Raw genomic sequence first — 23,451 nt, forward strand, 5'->3', positions numbered from 1 at the left:
AAACTATTTGTGGAGGGAAAAAAAGAACAATTTTATTTGGGTACAACGTCGCACTACCGCGCAATTGTCAGTTAAAAACAATACAGTATCGCAAAAAATTTCCTGGTCAGGAAAGGGGGGGGGGGGTGATTCTTCCGGAGCTGAAGTGGTTAAAAGACCAGGTCAGACCCCCCCTTCTCTAGACAGATACACCTACTCACTTCCTCAGCACTACAAGGCTGTGTCCGAGGTGTGTAAGCAACACAGAGCTTCGGAGGGGAATGCAGGAAGGGCAAATGTATTTTAAGAGAACTCCAAGTGGAGATTGAGATAAAATGATAAAACATGGCGGTACAAGACTACAAAGAAAAAAATAAAAAAAATAAAAAAAGGGTGAGATTTAAATATGGTTAAAAATGTCCTCTTTTGTACCCCTCACCCAAACCCAGGAGCGTGTATTCTCTGAAGCAGTGTCAGACTTTATTGCACAGGTGACCAGCACCATTATTTTCGGGTTTTGCAGAAACTGAGAATAGACAATATTTTTTTTTTTTTTTTTCAGCGTCGGCGGTTTTGCGCAACCATGATATCAGCAGCAGGGACATGGGCCCCCCTCTGGATGTAGTGCTGCAGAAGTCTCTTCCACATAGGACAACACCATAACAGTTTAGAGTTTCCTGTGGAGAAGAATTGTAAAAAAAAATTTTTAATTGGCACAAAAAAATAAAATAAAATCATAGCTCTCTATGTGTTATAAATGGCTTTGATAAAACTTGAACCTTTAACCACTTAAGGACCGCCTCCTGCAGATATACGTTGGCAGAATGGCACGGCTGGGCACATGCACGTACCTGTACGTCCTCTTTAAGTGCCCAGCCGCGGGTCGCGGGCACACGCCCGGGACCCGGTCCGAAGCTCCGTGACCGTGGCCGCGGACCCGATCGCCGCCGGAGTCCCGCGATCGGTCCCCGGAGTTGAAGATCGGGGAGAGCTGTGTGTAAACACAGCTTCCCCGTTCTTCACAGTGGCAGCTTCATTGATCGTGTGTTCCCTGATATAGGGAAACACGATCAATGACGTCACACATCCAGCCCCGCCCCCCTACAGTTAGAAAAACACATGAGGTCACACATAACCCCTACAGCGGCCCCTAGTGGTTAACTCCCAAACCACAACACACTTTTAAACAGAATTTGGAACATCCCGCCCCCAACAATCGCTTTCCTATTAGTCAATTGTAAAGTACATGGAGTTCTCCTTCAGGTCCTCATAACCATGCAAATGAGGACTTGAAAATGAGTTCAGCAGGGATTGGTCCGATAGCTTGAATGGAGGGACTGTTATGTGTATTGAGACAGAAGCCCCAAGGGGCAATCAATGTACACAATAGCCAGACACAGAACAATGGAGCCGTCTGGAGCTTTAAGACAGGGAAGAAGACCCCCCACTGTGTAACAGCTTTCAGGGAGGGACACTTCTGCATTCCAAGGTCCATGACAGTCATTTTGACAGTAAACAATGCATTTTTATAGCATTTTTTGCTGTGAAAATGACAATGGTCCCAAAAATGTGTCAAAATTGTCCGAAGTGTCCGCCATAATGTCGCAGTCATGAAAAAAAACGCTGATCGCCGCCATTAGTAGTAAAAAATGTTTTTTATAAAAATGCAATAAAACGATCTCCTATTTTGTAAACGCTATAAATGTTGCGCAAACCAATCGATAAACGCTTATTGCGATTTTTTTTTCACCAAAAATAGGTAGAAGAATACGTATCGGCCTAAACTGGGGAAAAAAAGTTTTTTAATATATTTTTTGGTGATATTTATTATAGCAAAAAGTAAAAAATATTGATTTTTTTTCAAAATTGTCACTCTATTTTTGTTTATAGCGCAAAAAATTAAAACCGCAGAGGTGATCAAATACCACCAAAAGAAAGCTCTATTTGTGGGGAAAAAAAGGACGCCAATTTTGTTTGGGAGCCACGTCGCACGACCGCGCAATTGTCAGTTAAAGCGACGCAGTGCCAAATCGCAAAAACTGTCCGGGTCCTTTACCTGCATAAAGGTCCGGGTCTTAAGTGGTTAATATCACTTTAATAACAAGGCTTTAATATTTGATAGCACTGAGCAATCACAGCTGGGAGGCAGAATAAGAGGCCAGGCAGATAAAAAGGAAAGCGTTTTCAAACTGATAACCTCTGACTTACAAACTGAAGATGAATCCTTAGATAAAGAAAAGCCCGATACACGAGCAATTATTATTTTTATATGATCATTTTAACCGTAGTTTTTCAACTCTGGCATGAGACCAGTGAGTATGTATTCCTATATGGTGCTGCTATATACATGAATATCTAAATGTGTCCCCTCTCACCTAGTATACAGAGGCCCTCCTTGGCTCTGGTAAGTGCAACGTTAATCTGGTTTGGATCACCCAGAAATCCAAGATATCTCCGCTGCCAGCCGATGGTGGGACGACTGTCCAGGTCTTGAGCGGAAGCAGAACGCACAGTGGAAAAGATCACGTATCGCCACTCGCTCCCTGCAGGAGTAGACAGTGAGGAATGAGGAATCATTGCAAAAGAGAAGAAAAATGATATTCCTTTTCAAAAATGTTTAGAAAGCTTATCCTGTAGCTCAGTCAGGGATGGACTGACCATTGGGACTACAGGGAGTTTCCCGGTGGGCCGATGGCTCAGTGGGCTGGCTTCAGGGACAGCGGACCGCCGCCGCCCCCCTTCGCTCCTCTGTCTCTCCCTTTCTGCAGCGCTCACCTCCTCTCCCTCCCCGCAGCGCTCACCTGGGGGGGAACAGAGAAGCAGGGGGAGGACCAGAGGAGCAGGGGGGACGACAGAGGAGCATGGGGGAGGGGACAGACAGCTGACTCAACAGCTATGGCCGGGGAGTTTCTGACTTCTGCCTAATCTGGTCCCATAAGGGGGGGGCACCAAACTGATTCTTTGCCCCGGGTGAAATAATGTCTAGCTTCCCCACTGGTACTGCCTATAAGAGGACCAGTACCAGCCATCCTACTCTAATAGGAAGTAGAATGGCTAGTGAAGGGGGAGAGGGGGCTTGGGTGCGGGAGTTGTCCGGCCGCCATCGGAGAGACCGGTCAAAGTGGGCAAGTCTGGATGAAGTCCAGGGCCAAATTTTTGTCCCAGTCCAGCCCTGAGCTCAGTGGTCTCCAAACTGCGGCCCGTGCCCCTTTGCTTGCCTTTATCCGGCCCTTGGGGCACTAACCCATCCCACTGATACAAGACACTATTCTGCCATCTGACACCGACAATGGAGCACCATTTCTCCCACTGACACAACTAATAGAGCACTATTCCTCCCTATGATACCAGCAATGGGGAACAATTCCTCCTCCTAATACCAGCAAAATTTCCACTCCCGCTGGCCAAATTCCGGCCCTCCAAGAGTCTCAAGGACAATAAACTGCCTCTTGTTTAGAATGTTTGGAGACCTCTGCTGTAGCTGGGTTTATCTCAGTAGCATGGGTGCTAACTTTATATTTGAACCACCTATGGTCGGCTTTAGTCTTTCATCAAGGAAGGAGGAGGGGGCAGGGCCTAACGGCATGTCGCCAGAACGCTGCCGGCTGAACCTGGAAGAGCCGGCAGCTTCCTGATGACATCACCAAAGGAGATGGCGGTGCGGAACCAAAGGGAGGTGGAAAAAGAGCAGCCAATATCAGCAGGACAACACTGGATCCACTGGGCAGGTGAGTACCTTAAAGTGGTTGTAAACCCACTTTTTTCACTTTTACCTACAGGTAAGCCTATAATAAGGATTACCTGTAGGTATAAAGAATATCTCCTAAACCTGTACGGTTTAGGAGATATTCCCCTCGCAATGCGCCGCTGATTGCAGCGGCGCATGCGCAGGGGGGATCCTCGGCTGAAGGTCCGGCCCCGCCGACCCATGCCGGAAAGGAAATCTCCCGCGCGCATGCTCCAGCCAATCACAGCGCTGGAGCGGCGATACCGGGAAGACACGCAGAGGCTCGGCGTGGACCAGGTAAGTTACCTACCTCGTTCCGAGGTAAGTATTTCATAATGAGCTAATATGCGGTGCATATTAGCTCATTATGGCTTTTTCCTTGCAGGTGTAAAAAAATAATAATAATTAGATGCGGGTTTACAACCGCTTTAACTGTGCAGGAAAGGCAACAAGGTAAGTGCGGGGGGGGGGGGGGGGGGTTAAAAAATAAATTGGTGGTTCGGGGACTGAGTTATGATCCCCTTTCAGAGTTATGTAATAATGTGTTTGTTTTTGTTACAGACTTACCTGTCCAAGGATTCCCTCTGGTGCCGTGCCGTCACGGGGTCTGTGGCTGATTAAGGTGGTAATTAAACTCACTTGTTGCCTTATCTGCATTTAATTAGCCTCAGAACCTGTGTAATTAATATGTATTCGAGTTTCAATGGATGAGGTGGCAACCCTAGCTCAGCTGCTTGAACCACTGCTGTTAGAATCACGGGGGCCCCATACTGCTTAGCTGACAGGGGCCCGTGCCCAGTACAGTAGTTCTGCCTGTGTTGCCTTATCAGTGGCACTGTTCCCGTGTATATGCACAGCAGTCACGTCACCACAGCACAGAGCGGTTGCTGTAAACGCACTATGAGTTGCGCATGCGTGTCTGTGTACATTACCGCTGACAGGCAGGGGGAAGCAATTATGACAGAACAGACCATTAGGGTCTGTTCTGTCAGAAAAAAAATAAACTGCCTGTCACTGATGTAAATTTGCATTTAATACTGTTTTAAAGGTAACACTACAATAATCAGAGTATACGCTCTCTAAAAACACACTATATACTTTTATAATGAAAATGCACAGTAGTATAACAATGACACACTAACCTTGGCTCTTCATTACGGTGGACACGGTCACATTGCTCAGTCTCATTGTCTGCAGCCTCTTGCTGATCTCTGACACCTGTGCATTGTAAGCGGTCAGGATGGCAATTTCACTTTGCTCTACAGACTGAGAAACCAACAAGGCAGCCAAACGAACCTGGAAACAGAAAAGGATGCACTCATCAGGCTGGGATCTGGCATGTTAGCCATGACATGTTTACTAGATGTTCACTACTCCTCCAACATGCTGAGCGGAAAATGTAGAAATAAATTCTGCTGGGCTATTGTTTGCGCTTTTTCTGTTCTTTACCACAATTACAGCTGCACATTTTTATTTCAAATAGCAATTGTGTATAATCAAATGAGTAATTTTTTGAGTGGGCAATCAATGCATGGGTCTTTGCATATCTCCTACCTTCTGTCTAAAGTTCTACCAGAACCCAATGGACTTTAATAGCAAATCAATGACTGATCACATGTGCAGCACCATGGCAACTGCAGATCAAACTAAAATGGCAGCTTCCTTGGTTGTAAAGCAGTGGTCATCAACTCCTGTCCTCAGGGGGCCACTAACAGGCCAGGTTTGCAAGATAACTGAAATATATCACAGCTGATATCATTTGCTGCTCAGTGATTGCAGTATTCTAGTCCCCCAAGGTAATACATAAAATCTGGGCTGTTACTGGGCCCTGAGGACAGGGTTGATGACCACTGTTGTACAGGATTGGAGGGTTTTGTTTTGCTTTAACCCTTAGCTGCCAGATCAGTTTTTGCTTTTATTTTTTAGCATACATATTTTAAAAAATCATTTTAGGTCTGAAGATTACATAACCCCCCCCCCCCCCCCAAACATGATATATTTTCTAAAAGCGGATACCCTACAGCAGTGTTTCTCAACTCCAGTCCTCAAGGTGCCCCAACAGGTCATGTTTTCAGGCTTTCCATTATTTTGCACAGGTGATTTGATCAGTTTTACTGCCTTAGCAGTTACCACAGCCGTTTTATCTGAGGGAAATTCTGAAAACATGACCTGTTGGGGCGCCTCGAGGACTGGAGTTGAGAAACACTGCCCTACAGCAGTGGTCATCAACCCTGGCCTCAGGGCCCACTAACAGGCCAGGTTTTATGTATTACCTCGGGGAGATGCAGACTAGAGATCTGCAATCACTGAGCAGCAAATGATATCACCTGTGATGTATTTTAGTTATCTTGCAAACCTGGCCTGTTAGTGGGCCCTGAGGACAGGAGCTGATGACCACTGACCTAGAGAATAAAATTGTGGTAGTTCCAAATTTTTATGTCACACAATATTACCACTAAAGTAAATTTAAGGGCACAGAAACACAATAAACTACCCACATTTTTGGTAAAATATAAAAGAGGAGGTTGCACCGAGTAAATAGATATCCAACATGTCAAATGCTAAACTTGTGCACGCCTGTGAAATGGTTCAGTACCCTATATTTTCTAAAGGCGACGCTTCAAAAGCCCCCTATAGGTCATCAGTTGAGTGTTGCGGAGGAGGTCTTGTGCTGGAATTATTGCTCTCACTCCAGCGTGCACAGTGATATGTAACATGTGTATCATAATGGACGTTTTCATGCGTAGGCGCCCCCGACACATGAGTTTATATTCGTATGTGTGTATAGGTGGGGGGGCCTCAACATTTTTTAATGAGATACGTCTCATTTAGGCTCCACTGTATGTATGACAATGCAAGGCATCCTTATTCCTATGCTAGCCGGGGACACAGAGAGGCTGACCCAGAAGTGACATCATACACGTCGCTTTCCAGGTCACAGCAAGGGACCCTCCCTTCCACTGTTCACTCAGGCCCAAATTCTCGTAGACGCGCCTATCTATAGGCGGGCGTAGCGTATCTCAGATACACTACGCCGTCGTAACTTAGTGAGGCAGGTCCCGTATTCTCAAAGAACTTGCGCCCAAAGTTACGGCGGCGTAGTGTAACTGTGCCGGCGTAAGCCCCGCGTAATTCAAAGTAGGCTGGTGTGGGCGTGTTTTATGCTAATAAATCGTGACCCAACGTGATTGACGTTTTTAACGAACGGCGCATGCGCCGTCCGTGAACGTATCCCAGTGCACATGCTCAAAATTACGCCGCAAATAGTCAATGCTTTCGACGTGAACATAACTTACGTCCAGCCCTATTCACGGACGACTTACGCAAACGACGTAAAATACGACGCTGTTCGTACGTTTCACATGAGTGTGTCATGTGACTTGGCTGGAGAGTTGGAGCAGCGCTTGGTTTGAAGTAGTGACCACAGTCGTAGTGCACCATGGAGTTCTTGTTGGGAAACCCTTTTGCCACACCGGTGGGGCAGCGTGTTGACTGAGCCAATTGGTTCTGGGATACCAACATCAGTATAGCTTCCGGCTTACTCCTGGGGACCTATTCCATATAAGGACCTACCCACCAGTTGGACCTACGCTTTCTGCCAAGGATCGCTGTTTGACAATTGTCATATAAAGCCTTGACTGACCTCTTTTGGCATATGCCACCAGTGGTCAACAAGTTCCGGTAAGCCTGCACTTTTTCCGGTGATGGGATTGTCACGATAAAGGAGTCACGCTTTTTCCATTTATTCACTTTTTCACTTGAATGATTTGTGGATGTTGATGAACTTTGCTATATACATCGGATTATCACAGCTAGGAGTTTTGTTGGACTCTGCTTTTATATTTGATACCACCTTAGGTGCATCAGATCACGTGCCAGTCGGCACTGTCGTCACTCCTCGCCACAGAGGAATCTCACATGTTTCATAATTTGTGTCCAACATTTATTAATGTTGTATGTGTTTTATTTTTTATTACTACACACATTTTTGGTATTTTGATATTCATTTATTAATTTTAGTGCTACACATACGTATTTTTTCGACGTCCATACCTAACATGACTTACCCCTGCTTTATGAGGGGTAACTTTACGCCGGCGTATGTCTTACGTAAATGACGTATCTTGCTACGCCGGGCGCACGTACGTTCGTGAAGCTAATTAGCTTCAGCTAATTAGCATATACGACGCAGAAATCTACGGAAGCGCCACCTAGCGGCCAGCGTAAATATGCACCCTAAGATACGACGGCGTTGGAGACTTACGCCGCTCGTATCTAGGCAACTGTGAGGCGTATCTGATTCTATGAATCAGGCGCCGAGTTGCGACGGCCCGCACTCAGAGTTACGACGGCGTATCTGGAGATACGCCGTCGTAACTCCTTTGAGAATCTTGGCCTCAGAGACTAGAGGAACAAGACCTGTAGACCTTACATATACCCAGTGAAGGGACTATCCTCAGGTGATTCACAAAGATAAAAAAAAATGCTTCTACATAAGTTTTACCTGGTTACCTGCAGTCTCCTCTTTTCTACATCCGTTAAAAGTGCTGAATTTAAAAGCTTGTCTAAGACTTCAGAAAAAAGGGGGTGGAGAGCTGAAGTTACACTCTGCAGAGCTCGCTCAGTGAGAAGAGCCAAGAGAGCTGATTGGAAGGAAGGAAGGGACACCCCCCCCCCTCCAAACAGTAGACAGAGGCTGTCAGACTGCTGGAGCCCCATCCCCTGTCACCTTTTTTCTCTTGGTGTCCCCGCATGCAACTTTTTAAAAAGTGTGTGAGTGTTGGCTCGCAAAACGAGCAGGATTTAAGCCTCTGCGCTGTGCAGTACCACATTTGGCCAGAGGTGCAGGGGTGCCGGTGAAACTCGGAATGGTTCGGAACCGTTCCGAGGGTTTGTGAGTTCAGCCAAGCTTTCTCTGAAGTATTTCCGAGTCACTCCGGCACCCCCCCCCCTCCACCTTTGGCCACATGCGATATTACATGCAATAGAAGTCAATGCGGAACTAATTATTTTAGTTTCCATTGGCATCTATGGGGAAACTTGCTTTGATAAGCGAGTGCTTTGGATTACAAGCATTCTCCTGGAACGGATTATGCTCGTAATCCAAGGTTCCCCTGTATTGGAGAAAAGTAACAATACAACATAACAGACATATACATACTGCTTCATTGGCCTCTTCTAGGTTCGCCTTTGAGCTCATGTTCCCTTCTGCCGTGGTGACCATCAGGCTTTGCTCCTGCCCATTCACTTCCCCGAATACTATACGGTGAAACATTCGCGTAAAAAAGAGGCTGTTTGGCAGGTTATTCTGCTGGGGGCTGGTACGGAGGCGATTATCATAAAATTCCCGAGATGGAAACGTGCAAATATCTAAATGCTAGAGATAAAGAAGACACACAAATGGGGTTAGCTACAATGTACAGTGACACATTTCCTCATCACCCAAAGAGTTTGTAGAGCTACAATATATGGGATTTTTCGTTTGGATATGTCTTTAACCACTTCATTGCTGGGCACTTAAACCCCCTTCGTGCCCAGACCAATTTTCAGCTTTCAGCCCTGATGCATTTTGAATGACAATTGCGCGGTCCCTACAACACTGTACCCAAATTATATTTTTATAGTTTTTTTCCCACAAATACAGCTTTCTATTGGTGGTATTTGATCACCTCTGCGGTTTTTATTTTTTGCGCTATATACAAAAAAAGACAGAAAATTTTGAAAAAAAAATAACACAATTTTTTACTTTTTGTTATAATAATATCCCAATATTTTTTTTATATATATATTTTTTCCTCGTTTTAGGCCAAAACGTATTCTTCCACATATTTTTGTTAAAAAAAAAAAATCGCAATAAGCGTATATTGATTGGTTTGCGCAAAAGTTATAGCGCCTACAAAATAGGGGATAGATTTATGATTTATTTTTATTTTTTACTAGTCATGGCGGCGATCTGCGTTTTTTTGTTGTCAGACCTGCGATATTGCGGCAGACATATCGGACACTTTTGACACAATTTTGGGACCATTCACATTTATACAGCGATTAGTGCTATAAAAATGCACTAATTACTGTATAAATGTGACTGGCAGGGAAGGGGGTTAACACTAGGGGGTGAGGAAGGGGTTAAATGTATTCCCTGGGTGTGTTCTAACTGTGTGTGGAGGGGGACTGACTGGGGGAGGTGACCGATGGGGGAAGGGACACAGCATCGGTCTCCTCTCTCCTTGACAGGACGTGGAGCTCTGTGTTTACACACAGAGCTCCACGTCCCTGCTGTCACCGCCGATCGCGGGTACCTGGCGGACATTGCGGTCGCCAGGCACGTGCATCGGCTTCCCAGCGATGCGCCGGGCACAGTGTTTCCCCGGGTGGACGTCCACTGCCCTACTGGCACCAATCTCTGTTCTACTAATACCTTTCACTGCTCTGCTGATATAAACGCATGTGCGTCTGTGCTACTACAAGAGGCTGCGCACACCAATGCCACCTTTAGTTATGTGGGTAATAAGAACCCTAAAATTTTCTAACCCCCCCCCCCGCTTCCTTTGTTATGTACATAAGATACAGACATGCTTCTTACCATACGATACTGAGTGTCCAGAAACAGCGCCCTTTCCTCATACCTCTCGAACAGCGAACGATCCATTTTAAGAAGTTTACAAACTTCATTTTTTACTACAGAGCGAAGCTGACGATGGTCCCCAATCAGCACAATCTGCGACAAAAACCAAAGGAAAAGATGAACTTTCACTGTTTTAGAAGGACTTAAAACGACCCCGCCCCCCCACCTTTATTTTCATCTAGTGATCCTGGGCCAGATTCTCGTAGTTTTGCCGCGGGCCTAGCGTAAGCCATTTACACTACGCCGCCGCAACTTACTGGAGCAAGTGCCGTATTCCTCAAGCACTTGCTCCGTACGCGGCGGCGTAGTGTAAAAGGCCCGGCGTATCCCCACGTAATTCAAAGGGGGCGGCTTGTATTTAAATTAAGCGCGCCCCCGTGCCGATCGAACTGCGCATGCGCCGGGCTTAAAATAGCCCAGTGCGCATGCTCCAGTTCTCGACGGAAAACGTCAATGACGCCGACGTGTGCGTCATTGACGTAAAGTCGTATTCAAGAACGACTTAGGAAAACTACGTACCCGACGGAAAAAGACGACGCGGACCCGACGCCATACTTAACATGGCATACGGCGGACTGGCGTAAGGTTACCCCTCATATAGCAGGGGTAACCTTAACGACGTAAGCGACGGCTACGCGACGCGAATTCGTTCGGGAATCGGCGTATCAGGCTCATTTGCATAAACAAATGAGACCTGAACGTAAACGCCACCTAGCGGCCGGCGGCGAATTACATTTAAGATCCGACAGTGTAAGTCACTTACACCTGTCGGATCTTGGCCGTATCTATGCGAAAATGATTCTAGGAATCACTCGCATAGATACCTGGGCCAAAAAAGAGATACGACGGTGTTTCTTGAGATACTCCATCGTAACTCTGCTGAGAATCTGGCCCCCTGCCACTAGCAACACTTACTCAGCATACTATACCTATGGAGGAGCAGCTTTGTCTGTTCACTAACATAGGTGGAGGTGTTTTGTAGTCAGTATAACTGAGAAGAATGCAGGACAGGCAGAAATGACTGGAAGTTATCACAAGATTTCTAAAGGATCAAGGTAATATATTGCACTGTCAGGTGCAATAGAAGACTTGTATTGGAGTAATGCAATAACAGATAACGACAAACCCTGTGTGAAACTGCCTAACCAGGGTACACTCAAGGGGGTAGATCCTCAAAGAAATTACGCCGGCGTATCTGTTGATACGCCGCGTAATTTCAAATTTTGCGCGTCGTATCTTTGTTTTGGTATCCACCAAACAAGATACGACGGCATCTGTCTTAGATCCGACAGGCGTACGCCTTAGTACGCCGTCGGATCTAAGATGCAATTTTCCGGCGCCCACTGGGTGGCGTTTCCGTCGTATTCAGCGTTGAGTATGCAAATTAGCTATTTCCGACGATGCACGAATGCATTCTTTTACGTAGTTTCCATTCGGCTTTTTCCGGCGTATAGTTAAAGCTGCTATCTGGTGGCGTACTCAATGTTAAGTATGGCCGTCGTTCCCGCGTATAATTTTGAAATTTTAAATTCGTTTGCGTAAGTCGTCTATGGATGGGGCTGGACGCCATTTACTACAAGAAAAAATCCCACTGGTAGCGCTACACCATAAAAACGATAATACACAGTGTTCTGTGTAGTAAAAAAGGTAACACAGAAACCCTCCCGTGCAGCTGTCAACCACTTGAGAACATGGGCAACACACTAAAACAAAAAATACAGCGCTCAGGGTAGTATATAGGCAGGCTAGGGTAGTATATAGACAGGCTAGGGTAGTATATGGACGGGATAGGGTAGTATATGGACAAGCTGGGGTAGTATATAGGCAGGCTAGGGTAGTATATAGACAGGCTAGGGTAGTATATGGACGGGATAGGGTAGTATATGGACAAGCTGGGGTAGTATATAGGCAGGCTAGGGTAGTATATAGACAGGCTAGGGTAGTATATAGACAGGCTAGGGTAGTATATAGACAGGCTAGGGTAGTATATGAGCCAGCTAGGGTAGTATATGAGCGGGATAGGGTAGTATATAGACAGGCTAGGGTAGTATATAGACAGGCTAGGGTAGTATAGGGGTGGGCTAGGGTAGTATAGGAGTGGGCTAGGGTAGTATATAGACAGGCTGGGGTAGTATATAGGCAGGCTAGGGTAGTATATAGACAGGCTAGGGTAGTATATGGACGGGATAGGGTAGTATATGGACAAGCTGGGGTAGTATATAGGCAGGCTAGGGTAGTATATAGACAGGCTAGGGTAGTATATAGACAGGCTAGGGTAGTATATAGACAGGCTAGGGTAGTATATGAGCCAGCTAGGGTAGTATATGAGCGGGATAGGGTAGTATATAGACAGGCTAGGGTAGTATATAGACAGGCTAGGGTAGTATAGGGGTGGGCTAGGGTAGTATAGGAGTGGGCTAGGGTAGTATATAGACAGGCTGGGGTAGTATATAGGCAGGCTAGGGTAGTATATAGACAGGCTAGGGTACTATAGGGGTGGGCTAGGGTAGTATAGGGACAGGAAGAGCTGCACGGCCTGGGGGGCAGTTGTCATCGTGACACACAAAACTGCTGGAAAAAAAATTTTGGTCGTCAATTTGTTGGGTAAATAGAAGGAGAGGTGGCCATGGCTCAATTTGCTGCCCATCTCAAAGTGCTGCCTGGGTCCACTGGGAGGCATGGTAGGGCCGGCCCTGCTTTTACCAGTAATTTAGGAGTATTGCACAATATACACACCACAGTGCATGGCATTTCAACTTACGGACTGTACACCTTTGTGGCTGACAAGTGGCACAAGAGACTCCGGCTCGGTGCACATCCCGCACTCGTCAATGACCACCTGCGTGATAGGCACCGCTGTCAGCATATTACTGGAAGATGCCACGCAGGTACACAAGATGATGTCATGTTGTTTCAGCTCCACTTTGCGGGCATCAGCTATCAGACCCTTGTACCTGAAACAGAAAGAGGAAGATGAGAGACACCAGACCCAACAATGCAGACCAGCTGAAGGCCGCTATCATAACAACCTGGACTTCCATAACACCTCAGCAGTGCCACAGGCTGATCTCCTCCATGCCATGCCGCATTGATGCCGTAATTCATGCAAAAGGAGCCCCGACCAAGTATTGATTGTATACTATACTGTACATGGACAGACTTTTCTGTGCGCCAAAATTCTATTTTTTATTGCAATATTCAAATTTTTGGAGATACTTACTGAATTTTGGGGTTTTCACTAGCTGTAAGCAATAATCATCAAAAAAAAAAATGGTTGAAATATATCACTCTGTGTGTAATGCATCTATATAAAATATACTTTCACTTTTTGAATTAAATTACTGAAATAAATTAACTTTTTGATGGTATTCTAATTTTATGAGATGCACCTGTACTTTGATCCCCTGTACACACGATCGACCTTTGTCCGACCAAATTCACATCGGAATTCCATCGGAGGAAAAGAGAACGGGCCAGATTCAGAAAGGAGATACGACAGCGTATCTCCGGATACGCCGTCGTAACTCTGAGTGTGCGGGGTCGTATCTATGCGCCTGATTCGTAGAATCAGTTACGCATAGATTTCCCTAAGATCCGACCGGCGTAAGTCTCTTACACCGTTGTATCTTAGGCTGCATATTTATGCTGGCCGCCAGGTGGCGCTTCCGTAGATTTACGCAAGGAATATGCAAATTAGGTAGATACGCCGATTTAGAAACGTACGTCCGCCCGGCGCATTTTTTTACGTCGTTTACGTTAGGCTTTTTCCGCGGTAAAGTTACCCCTGCTATATGAGGCGTATCCTATGTTAAGTATGGACGTCGGGCCAGCGTCAAATTTTCCGTCGATTACGTCGTTTGCGTAAGTCGTTCACGAATAGGGCTGGGCGTAATTTACGTTCACGTCGAAAGCATTGCCTTTTTGCTGGTTTAATTTGGAGCATGCGCACTGGGATACGTTCACGGACGGCGCATGCGCCGTTAGCCAAAAACGTCATTTACGTGGGGTCAGCCTTCATTACCCTACAACACGCCCACTGCATGGAGAATTTGAATTCCGCGGGCTTACGCCGGACCACATACGCTACGCCACCTTAACTTAGGGCGCACGTTCTTTCTGAATACGGAACTTGCGCCCTAAGTTACGGCGGCGTAACGTATCTGAGATACGTTACGCCCGCCGATAGATACGCAATTGTATCTGAATCCGGGCCAACATGTTCGCTATGTAAACTCCAATGGAATTCATTGGAATTTCCGATGGAATTACTCCGATAGGGCATACACATGGTCGGAATTTATGATGGAAAAAGTTCGTCCCTTTTCCATTGGAAATTCCGATTGCGTGTACGAGGCATTGGAGAATGCTGTAGAGAAATTACCCTGCTGACATTTATGTCTTTGGCCCCTCCCACAAAGGGTATAACGATGATTTGGTGTTAGATTTAAATTGTACTTTGGGTGCTAGGCTGTTTCCAGTTTATGAAGTGTAGAACCTCTTTTTCTGCACCCCCAGGGGCCTCACTAGAGCCTAAAGCCTTGTACACGCGATCAAACTTCGATCAGACTTTTTCCGTGGAATTTGATCCGAAGGGACGTTGGCCGTGGTATGGTATGCATAACATTTTCAGCCAACAATCACGAACGTAGTGACGTAATAGACGTACTACGTGTTTTTTCTGCTCTTTGGCGCCACCCTTTGGGCAACTTCTGCTAATGTTGTCTTTTGGTTAGCATTGGTTCTGAGCATGCGTGTTTGTACTTTAGATTTTAGTCCAATGGACTTGTGTACACACGATCGGATGATCCGATGTAACACATTTGTTGTCAGAAAGTTTGAGAGCATGCACAGCGAACATTTGTCAGTGGAAATTCCTACAACACTTGTCTGATGGAGCATACAGACGGTCGGATTGTCCGATAAAATACGTCCAGGTCAACCAAGCTTCAAGCTACGCCTCTGCGTATGAGATACATTTAACCCTTCAATTTTTCCCTTACATATCTATATCCTCTTGGCTCATCTCTTCTCCGTTGCGGATTCTTTGGTCCATATCTCGAATTTGTTTGCTGTAGGGTTTTGAGGGCTCCCGGATCAAGTGGTGCAGGGCGATAGGTCTGTATGAGACAAACAACCATCAGTCGACTACCTAGTAGAACATTTCAACCTGAGCACTAATCCCTAAGGACTACAGCACTGCAGACTATTGCATTCTCTAGGTCATGCAGAGCATTACAATCATTTATATCCAACATCGTGCAAAATGGCCTTGCAGACTCTTTTTAGTAATGCAGTCTAAAAATGTTCTAAGGTACTACACGTTTTAGCTGTATTAACCTTAAAAAACAAAATGTTATTATATTGCAGCTTACCAATTCTTATCACATGTTAAAAGTACATATCTCACATGACAAATCCAAATTTCCACAGTCATAGTGTCCCCTTCCCGCAGGACCTGCCGATGATAGAAAACCATGGCCACTTGCAGGGCTCACATGGCTGGAGGAGATGTAAGAAGTTTTCGGGGGCCCCTGTAAACCAGCTTGGAGCACACACGTGGGTATAGGGTGGAAGTGATGTCAGCTAGGAGGCAGACTGCCTATACATCTCCTTCAGCCCTGTGAGCACCGCAAGCGGCTGAGGCCTTCCACCGTTCCGCGGGATGAGGACACTATGACCACACAGATTTGGATTTGTCATGAGAGATATGTTTTAAGGTAATATAAATTATTACCGCAATATCTTGTGTAACAAACACGCTGTGATGTCAGCAAGCCCCTCCCCTATGCGTTGCACCACAGGGCCACATGGCTTCCTCAAGGGGATGTAACATTTATGTAGTGGTGGATATCTAAGAAGAAGTCACCCCTTTTGTGGGGAATTGTGGGGAATGTACTGTATATTACATCTGCTGGATTTGGGTATTTATGATACACATTAAAACAAGGTTCCGGGCATAATTTTCTTTTTTTTGCAAGCTAAAATTAATCACATTAAATAGTCCCTAAAACATAGTAATAGCTCCCCAATCATTCCAGAAATCATTGCAAACACTTGCCTTATGCCTCAACCCTGATTTTTGGTTTTGGCTTTGATACTGCTTTCAAATCTTTCAGAGTATTAAATTCTCCAACAATCAACTGTCTGAAAAGCTGGAAGTCTTGTCCTGCCCAATTCTATTCCATTTTCAAGTTCCCTCCAGTAACGGTTTCAAACTCTGGTGGGAACTTTAATATACATGTGTGTAAATGGTATAGCTCTTTTACATACTGACAAATTGTCTTGTAATGGTAGCAATTTTGGACCATTACAAGGTATTGTGACAGGTTAAGTTAGCAAAATGTGAATTTATCCAAATAAAAAAAAGACGTACCGTATATACTCGAGTATAAGCCGACCCGAATATAAGCCGAGGCACCTAATTTTACCACAATAAACTGGGAAAACGTATTGACTCGAGTATAAGCCTAGGGTGTCCATCTGCATGCCTCACTGTCCCTCACTGTGTCCATGTGCATGCCTCACTGTGTCCATGCCTCACTGTGTCCATGCCTCACTGTGCCCAGGGCTGTCTTAATGAGAGGGCACACCTGGGCACTGCCCAGGGGACCTAGCTGCATGGGGGGCCCCTGCACTTTCCCCAAAGCAGCTGGTCCTTGAGCCCATGCTGCCCCATAATTGGGGGCCCCATGATGGCACTGAGAGTGATAGATACACAGGGGAGGCAGTCTGCCTCCTACCTACTTGATGTCTTTTTGCCTGCATTGTCATCATAGTATGGGCCAAAGAGCATTACTTGCCCAGGGGCCCATGATGCTATAAAGACGGCCCTGACTGTGCCCATGCCTCACTGTGCCCATGCCTCACTGTGTCCATGACTAGACTTACATTTAACATGGGAGTCTATGGAAGGGGTGCCCGGCTTTGAAAAATCGGTGCTCCCCGGCCGTAGGTCCCCCAGACAGCAAACTTTGCACACTTGTAGAGGAGAACTCGTGCTACATGTGTGCCAAGTTTCGGACCGGCCGGTACTGGGTCCCCAAAGTTACTGGAGAAATTGCCGTTTAACATGGGAGTCTATAGAAGGAGTGCCCAAATCTGAAAAATCGGTACTCCCCAGCTGTAGGTCTCCCGGACAACAAACTTTGCACACTTATAGAGGAATAGTGTGGCTATGTGTGCCAGTTTGGGGTACAGGGGACCTATGGCCGGCCGGTACCGGGTCCCCGAAGTCTGGGAGATTAGGCGCAAAAAGGTGACTCGAGTATAAGCCGAGGGGGGCATTTTCAGCACAAAAAAATGTGCTGAAAAACTCGGCTTATACTCGAGTATATACGATATATAAAATTCCTCTGTTTTTCCTTGCCAGTAATAGATTTTCCAGAATTGATCTGCTTCAGGTCGCAACACAGAACAACAAGCATCGTGCAATATGATCCCAAAACAGATGACTGATGTGCCGTGTGTGACGGACTTCTCTACAGAATCCCTCCCACCCTCACCCTGCATGTTGGCATGCACCTTTGTTGGTGGTATCGGTAAAATCCTTAATACCATTGGTGCCATGACTATTTCCCCAGACCTCCTACCTCAATGTTTCATTAGGCTTCCCTTCTCGGAGATATCCGGAAAGTTTGAGATTGCTTCCAGGATAAGGAAACTCACTCAGCTCCATCTGTTCGCTATACACGCGCACTGGGTGGAGCTTGTCACGTAGTGGGAGTAGCATTTCTGAAATAAAAGGAATAACAGAGTGATAAATGTAAACATGATGATTAGTAAAATATTTACACAAATTCCTGTACAGATACACACAAATGCTGGAGCGCCTATGACACAATGGGATTGACTTACTAAAACTGGAAAAGGGCAAAATCCGGTGTGGCTCTGAATAGGAACCAATCAGCTTCCAGTTTTTTTTTTTTGTCAAAACTTAATGGAACAAGCTGAAGTTAGAAGCTGATTGGCTACCATGCACAGCTGTACCAGATTTTGTGCTCTCCAATTTTAGTAAATCAACCCCCATTGTGTCTGGCAATCTAAAGACCCAAACCTCAAAGTTCTTTCGTAGAGAAAATACAGCTTCCCTTATAAATTCCTCTAGGGCAGGGGTTCTCAACCTTTCTAGTGTCGTGACCCCTTGATAACATTTCACAAATTGTGGGGACCCCTAACAGTAAAATTATTTTCGGAACGTGGAACCCGTACTACAGTGGTGTCTCGCAGCAGTGACACCTATGCTGAAATCAGGAGATAAGGTCTCTTTCAACCCCTCCCACTTCACGTTCCTCACCAGTCAGCTGACTTCTAGTCTCTGCCCCCCAGCCATGGCGTGAACTGGACAGGCGGCTGCAAAGAGGCTGAGTGGGCGCCCGCGGGCTCCAGGAACAGCCCAGCTGGGCGGCCGAGAAAATGCTGGGAAAATAGGATTTTTGTACTGACCGTAAAATCCATTTCTCTGAGTTCATAGACGGACACAGCCTTCATTGACCTTAGGGTTATGCTTCTTCCTACCAGGAGACTGCCTAATGTCAATGAAGGCTGTGTCCGTCTATGAACGGAAGAGAAAATAGGATTTTTGTACTCACCGTAAAATCCATTCATTGACATTAGGCAGTCTCCTGGTAGGAAGAAGCATAACCCTAAGGTCAATGAAGGCTGTGTCCATCTATGAACGAAAGAGAAAACGCTACGTTCTTCAGAAACAGACCAGGATTTGGTGACCCCTGGCAAATCATTATTCGACCCCCAAGGGGGTCCCGACCCCTAGGTTGAGAACCACTGCTCTAGGGGAAAACACACAAAACCTTTCTAAGGGTAAAAAAGAAGAGTCTCTATGTAAGTTTGACCATAGGAATTCTCCAAAGCCATGTCTTACCGCTTACAACATCCACTGACTTGTTTGATGGACCACAGTACATGAGGACTCGTCGGCCATTCACTTCTTCCTCCTCCGCTTCATTGTCCGCGGCTAATTCTGTAAACTGGTTTATGTGATGGAACCAGTAAGCAAGGTGAACACCGACCACGGTTTTACCAGTGCCTGATGAGAGAAAATGGCCGTCAGCTGAGTAATGTTCCTGTTCCCCACAGGGTCAAACTGGGGCACACACACACATACACACACAAGACAATATATACACACACACACACACACACACGTGACAATCTAGGATAACATTTACCAGGGGGTCCTTGAATAAGGGTGAAGGGCTGAATCAAGGCTTTGCGCACAGCTTCTGTCTGACTTTCATTGAGTGGACGGGGTTTCTCTGGGATGGTAAATGACTTCTGAGTTTTAAACTTTTTGTTCATGTCTGTAAAGAAAAAAACAGAGCAATTGTAAAGAGAAACAGACACAGATCTATATTCTGATACTGAGAATCCAACAAAGGAAGTGGAAAGTCATCGGATCAACAAATAATAACACTATGTTATGGGGGACCCAGAATAATAAAAACTCCCCCTCTCGGGGGATCAGAAGGATTTTTTTCCCCTGCTGTAGCAAATTGGATCATGCTTTGCTGTTTTTTTTGCCTTCCTCTGGATCAACTGTGGGTGTAAGTTTGTGTATATGGGATTGTATTTATTCATTTTTTTGGTTGAACTCGATGGACTTTTTTCAACCTGACTAAGTATGTATGTAAATATATATACATAGGATGCATTAAGGTGAAACAACATGTAGGTTTACAACCCCTTTAAGCTTTGGCAACAAAACCTAGAAGCTGATTGGTTTCTATGAAGAATTGTGACTACTTTTGCACTCTCTAGCTTTAGTAAATAAACCCCCATGAGTCTACAATATTGAACTTTTTCACAATATTCTAAGAGATATACTAAATTTCGTGTTTTCACGAACTGTAAGCCATAATAATCAAAATGACCGTATTTTCCGGCGTATAAGGCTTTTGGCATGTAAAAAAATGCCTTAAAACTCGGGGGTCGTCTTATACGCCGGGTACCTGTGTGTTCAGGCTGCGGGCATCCATTATTCAAAAGCTGCACTCCTCCATGCTGTTCCGTGATAGGCGGAACACTCATTTTCCCAGCAGAGCCTCTGTTTCAGTGTTCCGCCTATCACGGATGCCTTCTCATCCTCGGTCTCGGACGAGAGGACATCCTTGATAGGCGGAACACTGAACAGAGGCTCTGCTGGGAAAATTAGTGTTCCGCCTATCACGGAACAGCATGGAGGAGGAGGCGCGGCTTTTGAATAATGGACGCCCGCAGCCTGACAAACGGTACAAACAGGAGAAGGTAGGGAAAATCGTGACAGTGAGGTCGGCAATGACACAGTGGGGCATATGTAATGGCACAGCAGGGGCTTGTGTAATGGCACAGTGAGGCATGTGTAATGGCACAGTGAGGCATGTGTAATGGCACAGTGAGGCATGTGTAATGGCACAGTGAGATTTGAGAAAAGCTGAAAAAAGCCTGTTTCTGTCAGCAGTTGTTCTGGCTACCCCTCAGCTTCCAGACAGACTAGTAGGAAGGGGGTCGTCTTATACGGTGAGTACCGTATTTATTGGCGTATACCGCGCACTTTTTTGCCCTGAAAATCAGGGCAAAATCGTGGGTGCGCGGTATACGCCGATACCCGCTTTCCCGCGCCAAGTTTGAATACTGCGCCGACATATACCGAGCGCAGTACACTCGGGTATAGACGGGCAGTCTCGGCTCCTTCCGCGCTCACGTCCTGGACATACAGGACGTCAGCGCGAGAGTTGCCGAGCCTGCCCGACAATACACAAGTGTACTGCGCTCTGTATATGTCGGCGCAGTATTCAAACTCAGCACGGGAAACGAGCGGGGAGGACGCCGGACCCGACGAAGAGGACACCCGAAGCCGCAGACGGACGCCGGACCCGACGAAGAGGACACCCAAAGCCGCAGGACGCCGGACCGACGAAGAGGATACCCGAAGCCGCAGACGGACGCCGGACCCGACGAGGCCGCCGATGGACGCCGCGCAAGACACCAAAACCGTAAGTACAAAAAAAACTTTTTTTCCACAGGATTCGGGGCAACTTTAGGGGTGCGCGGTATACGCGGGAGCGCGTTATACCGCGATAAATACGGTATATCCCAAAACCAAAATTTTAGCTGGAAAAATAGGGGGTCGTCTTATACGCCGGCAAATACGGTAAAAGAAAGAAATGCTTGAAATATATCACTCTGTGTGCATTGAATCTATATAATATACGGGTTTCACTTTTTAAATTGAATTACTAAAATAAATTAACTTTTTGATGATATTCAATTTTTTTTAGATGCACCTGTGAGTTCCTAGGCTCTGTTCATTTGTCAATGATTTTCACCTTTTATTTACTAAACTGAGTTTAATGTACTTCACTTGTGCTGTTTTTATATCTGCATGTATTCCGGGCGGGTTGTACTCATAGTTACGCACCTACATCAGGAACCTGCTTTCCCAGCGCAATACATTTTGTGAGTTCTGATGCTTTATTCAGGTCGTTAACAGCCCTTTCCTTCCGTCTGAGAAGAAAAATCGAGACAAATAAATAAAAGATGGATGAATGAATGGACATGGACAGGTAGATAATCGGGAAATGAAAAATAGTAGCAAAGCAAGTCCAATTTAAGCAGGTCATAGAACAAGAAGATGTTTTATCGAGTAATAGGCATAATAGGGAATTAAACATCTACCAATCCTCATTTGTGGGTGTGCTGTGGCATAGCACTGCCAATCCAATGTGCTGATACATGTGGACAGCTGCAGATTCTTACCGCCTGTCACTGCTTAGTGCAGGTTGAGTGGCCACAGTTGTCCGCAAACCGAAGGTCAGCCCAGCCTCAAGAAGCGGCTGATTCTTGCTGCTGACCCGGGTCTGTCTGTGTTTATTAACCACTTGCTTACTGGGCACATATACCCCCCTCCTGCCCAGGTGAAATTTCAGCTTCCGGCACTGCGTCGCTTTAACTGACAATTGGGCAGTCGTGCGACGTGGCTCCCAAACAAAATTGACGTCCTTTTTTCACCACAAGTAGAGCTTTATTTTGGTGGTATTTGATCACCTCTGTGGGTTTTATTTTTTGCGCTATAAACAAAAAAAAGCGTAAATTTTGAAAAAAATAATTATATTTTTTACTTGTTGCTATAATAAATAGCCCATTTTTTTTTAAAAAACATATTTTTTCTCAGTCTAGGCCGATACGTATTCTTCTACATATTTTTGTTAAAAAAAAAAAAAAAAATTGCAATAAGCCAATGGTTTGCACAAAAATTATAGCGCCTACAAAATAGGGGACAGAATTTTTATTTTTTATTATTTATTTTTTTACTAGTAATGGCGGCGATCTGCAATTTTTATTGGCACTGCGACATTATGGCGGACACATCGGACACTTTTGACACATTTTTGGCACCATTCACATTTATACTGCGATCAGTGCTATAAATATGCACTGATTACTGTATAAATGTGACTGGCATTGAAGGGGTTAACACTAGGGGGTGAGGAAGGGGTTAAATGTGTGCCCTGCATAGTGTTTCTAACTGTGGGGGAGGTGACCGATCTGTGTCCCTATGTACAAGGGACACAGATCGGTCTCCTCTCTCCCTGACAGGACGTGGATCTGTGTGTTCACGTCCTTGTCTCTGTAACCGCCAATCGCGGGTGCCTGGCGAACATCACGGCTGCCAGGCACGCGCATCGGCATCTCAGAGGCTGGAGGCCGTTGGCCGTATATAGACGGCCTCCCGGAAATTTAGATCCACCCTGCGGCCGTATAAAGTCGTACGGCCATCAGGAAGTGGATAATCTGTGTAAAGGGGGCTTAATGTGAAAGCAGGTGCACAAGAATAGATTGGCAAAAGTGATGAGACCTGACTTTACAGCTTATATTGTGATCTTTGAGGATTAATTACTCCACAATGTCTGCAGCTACAGACGTCAGTAAGGGCTTGTTTTAAAGCTTGTAAATAATATGTACACATTCCTTAGAAGCTAATCACCAGGCCTGAACCCTGTAGTATGGCAAAATGGGCGAGATCCTCAACCAAAAAATATATAAAAAAATAACTAATTTATTCATCTGTTAAGGCCAATATGTATTCTGCTACATATTTTTGGTAAAAAATAAAATAAAATGCAAT

General features: G+C 45.6%; 1 protein-coding gene across 1 annotated transcript in view; it reads right to left on the reverse strand.

The window, feature by feature from the left end:
* Nucleotides 1–378: 378 nt before the first annotated feature.
* Nucleotides 379–23,451, reverse strand: part of HELZ2 (helicase with zinc finger 2) — a 64,355-nt gene continuing 41,282 nt past the window's right edge. Inside the window, exons 10-20 of the mRNA XM_040331548.1 lie at nt 21,745–21,830; nt 19,517–19,648; nt 19,210–19,374; nt 17,921–18,062; nt 15,332–15,448; nt 13,093–13,285; nt 10,290–10,424; nt 8,868–9,083; nt 4,849–5,002; nt 2,355–2,522; nt 379–656 (exon numbers count right to left, since the gene is read on the reverse strand). Of these exons, the coding sequence (XP_040187482.1) occupies nt 538–656; nt 2,355–2,522; nt 4,849–5,002; nt 8,868–9,083; nt 10,290–10,424; nt 13,093–13,285; nt 15,332–15,448; nt 17,921–18,062; nt 19,210–19,374; nt 19,517–19,648; nt 21,745–21,830 (1,627 nt within the window). The 3' untranslated portion in view covers nt 379–537. The remainder of the gene's footprint in view (nt 657–2,354; nt 2,523–4,848; nt 5,003–8,867; nt 9,084–10,289; nt 10,425–13,092; nt 13,286–15,331; nt 15,449–17,920; nt 18,063–19,209; nt 19,375–19,516; nt 19,649–21,744; nt 21,831–23,451) is intronic.

The sequence above is a fragment of the Rana temporaria genome, chromosome 12 (assembly GCF_905171775.1).
Source record: "Rana temporaria chromosome 12, aRanTem1.1, whole genome shotgun sequence".
NCBI lineage: Eukaryota > Metazoa > Chordata > Amphibia > Anura > Ranidae > Rana > Rana temporaria.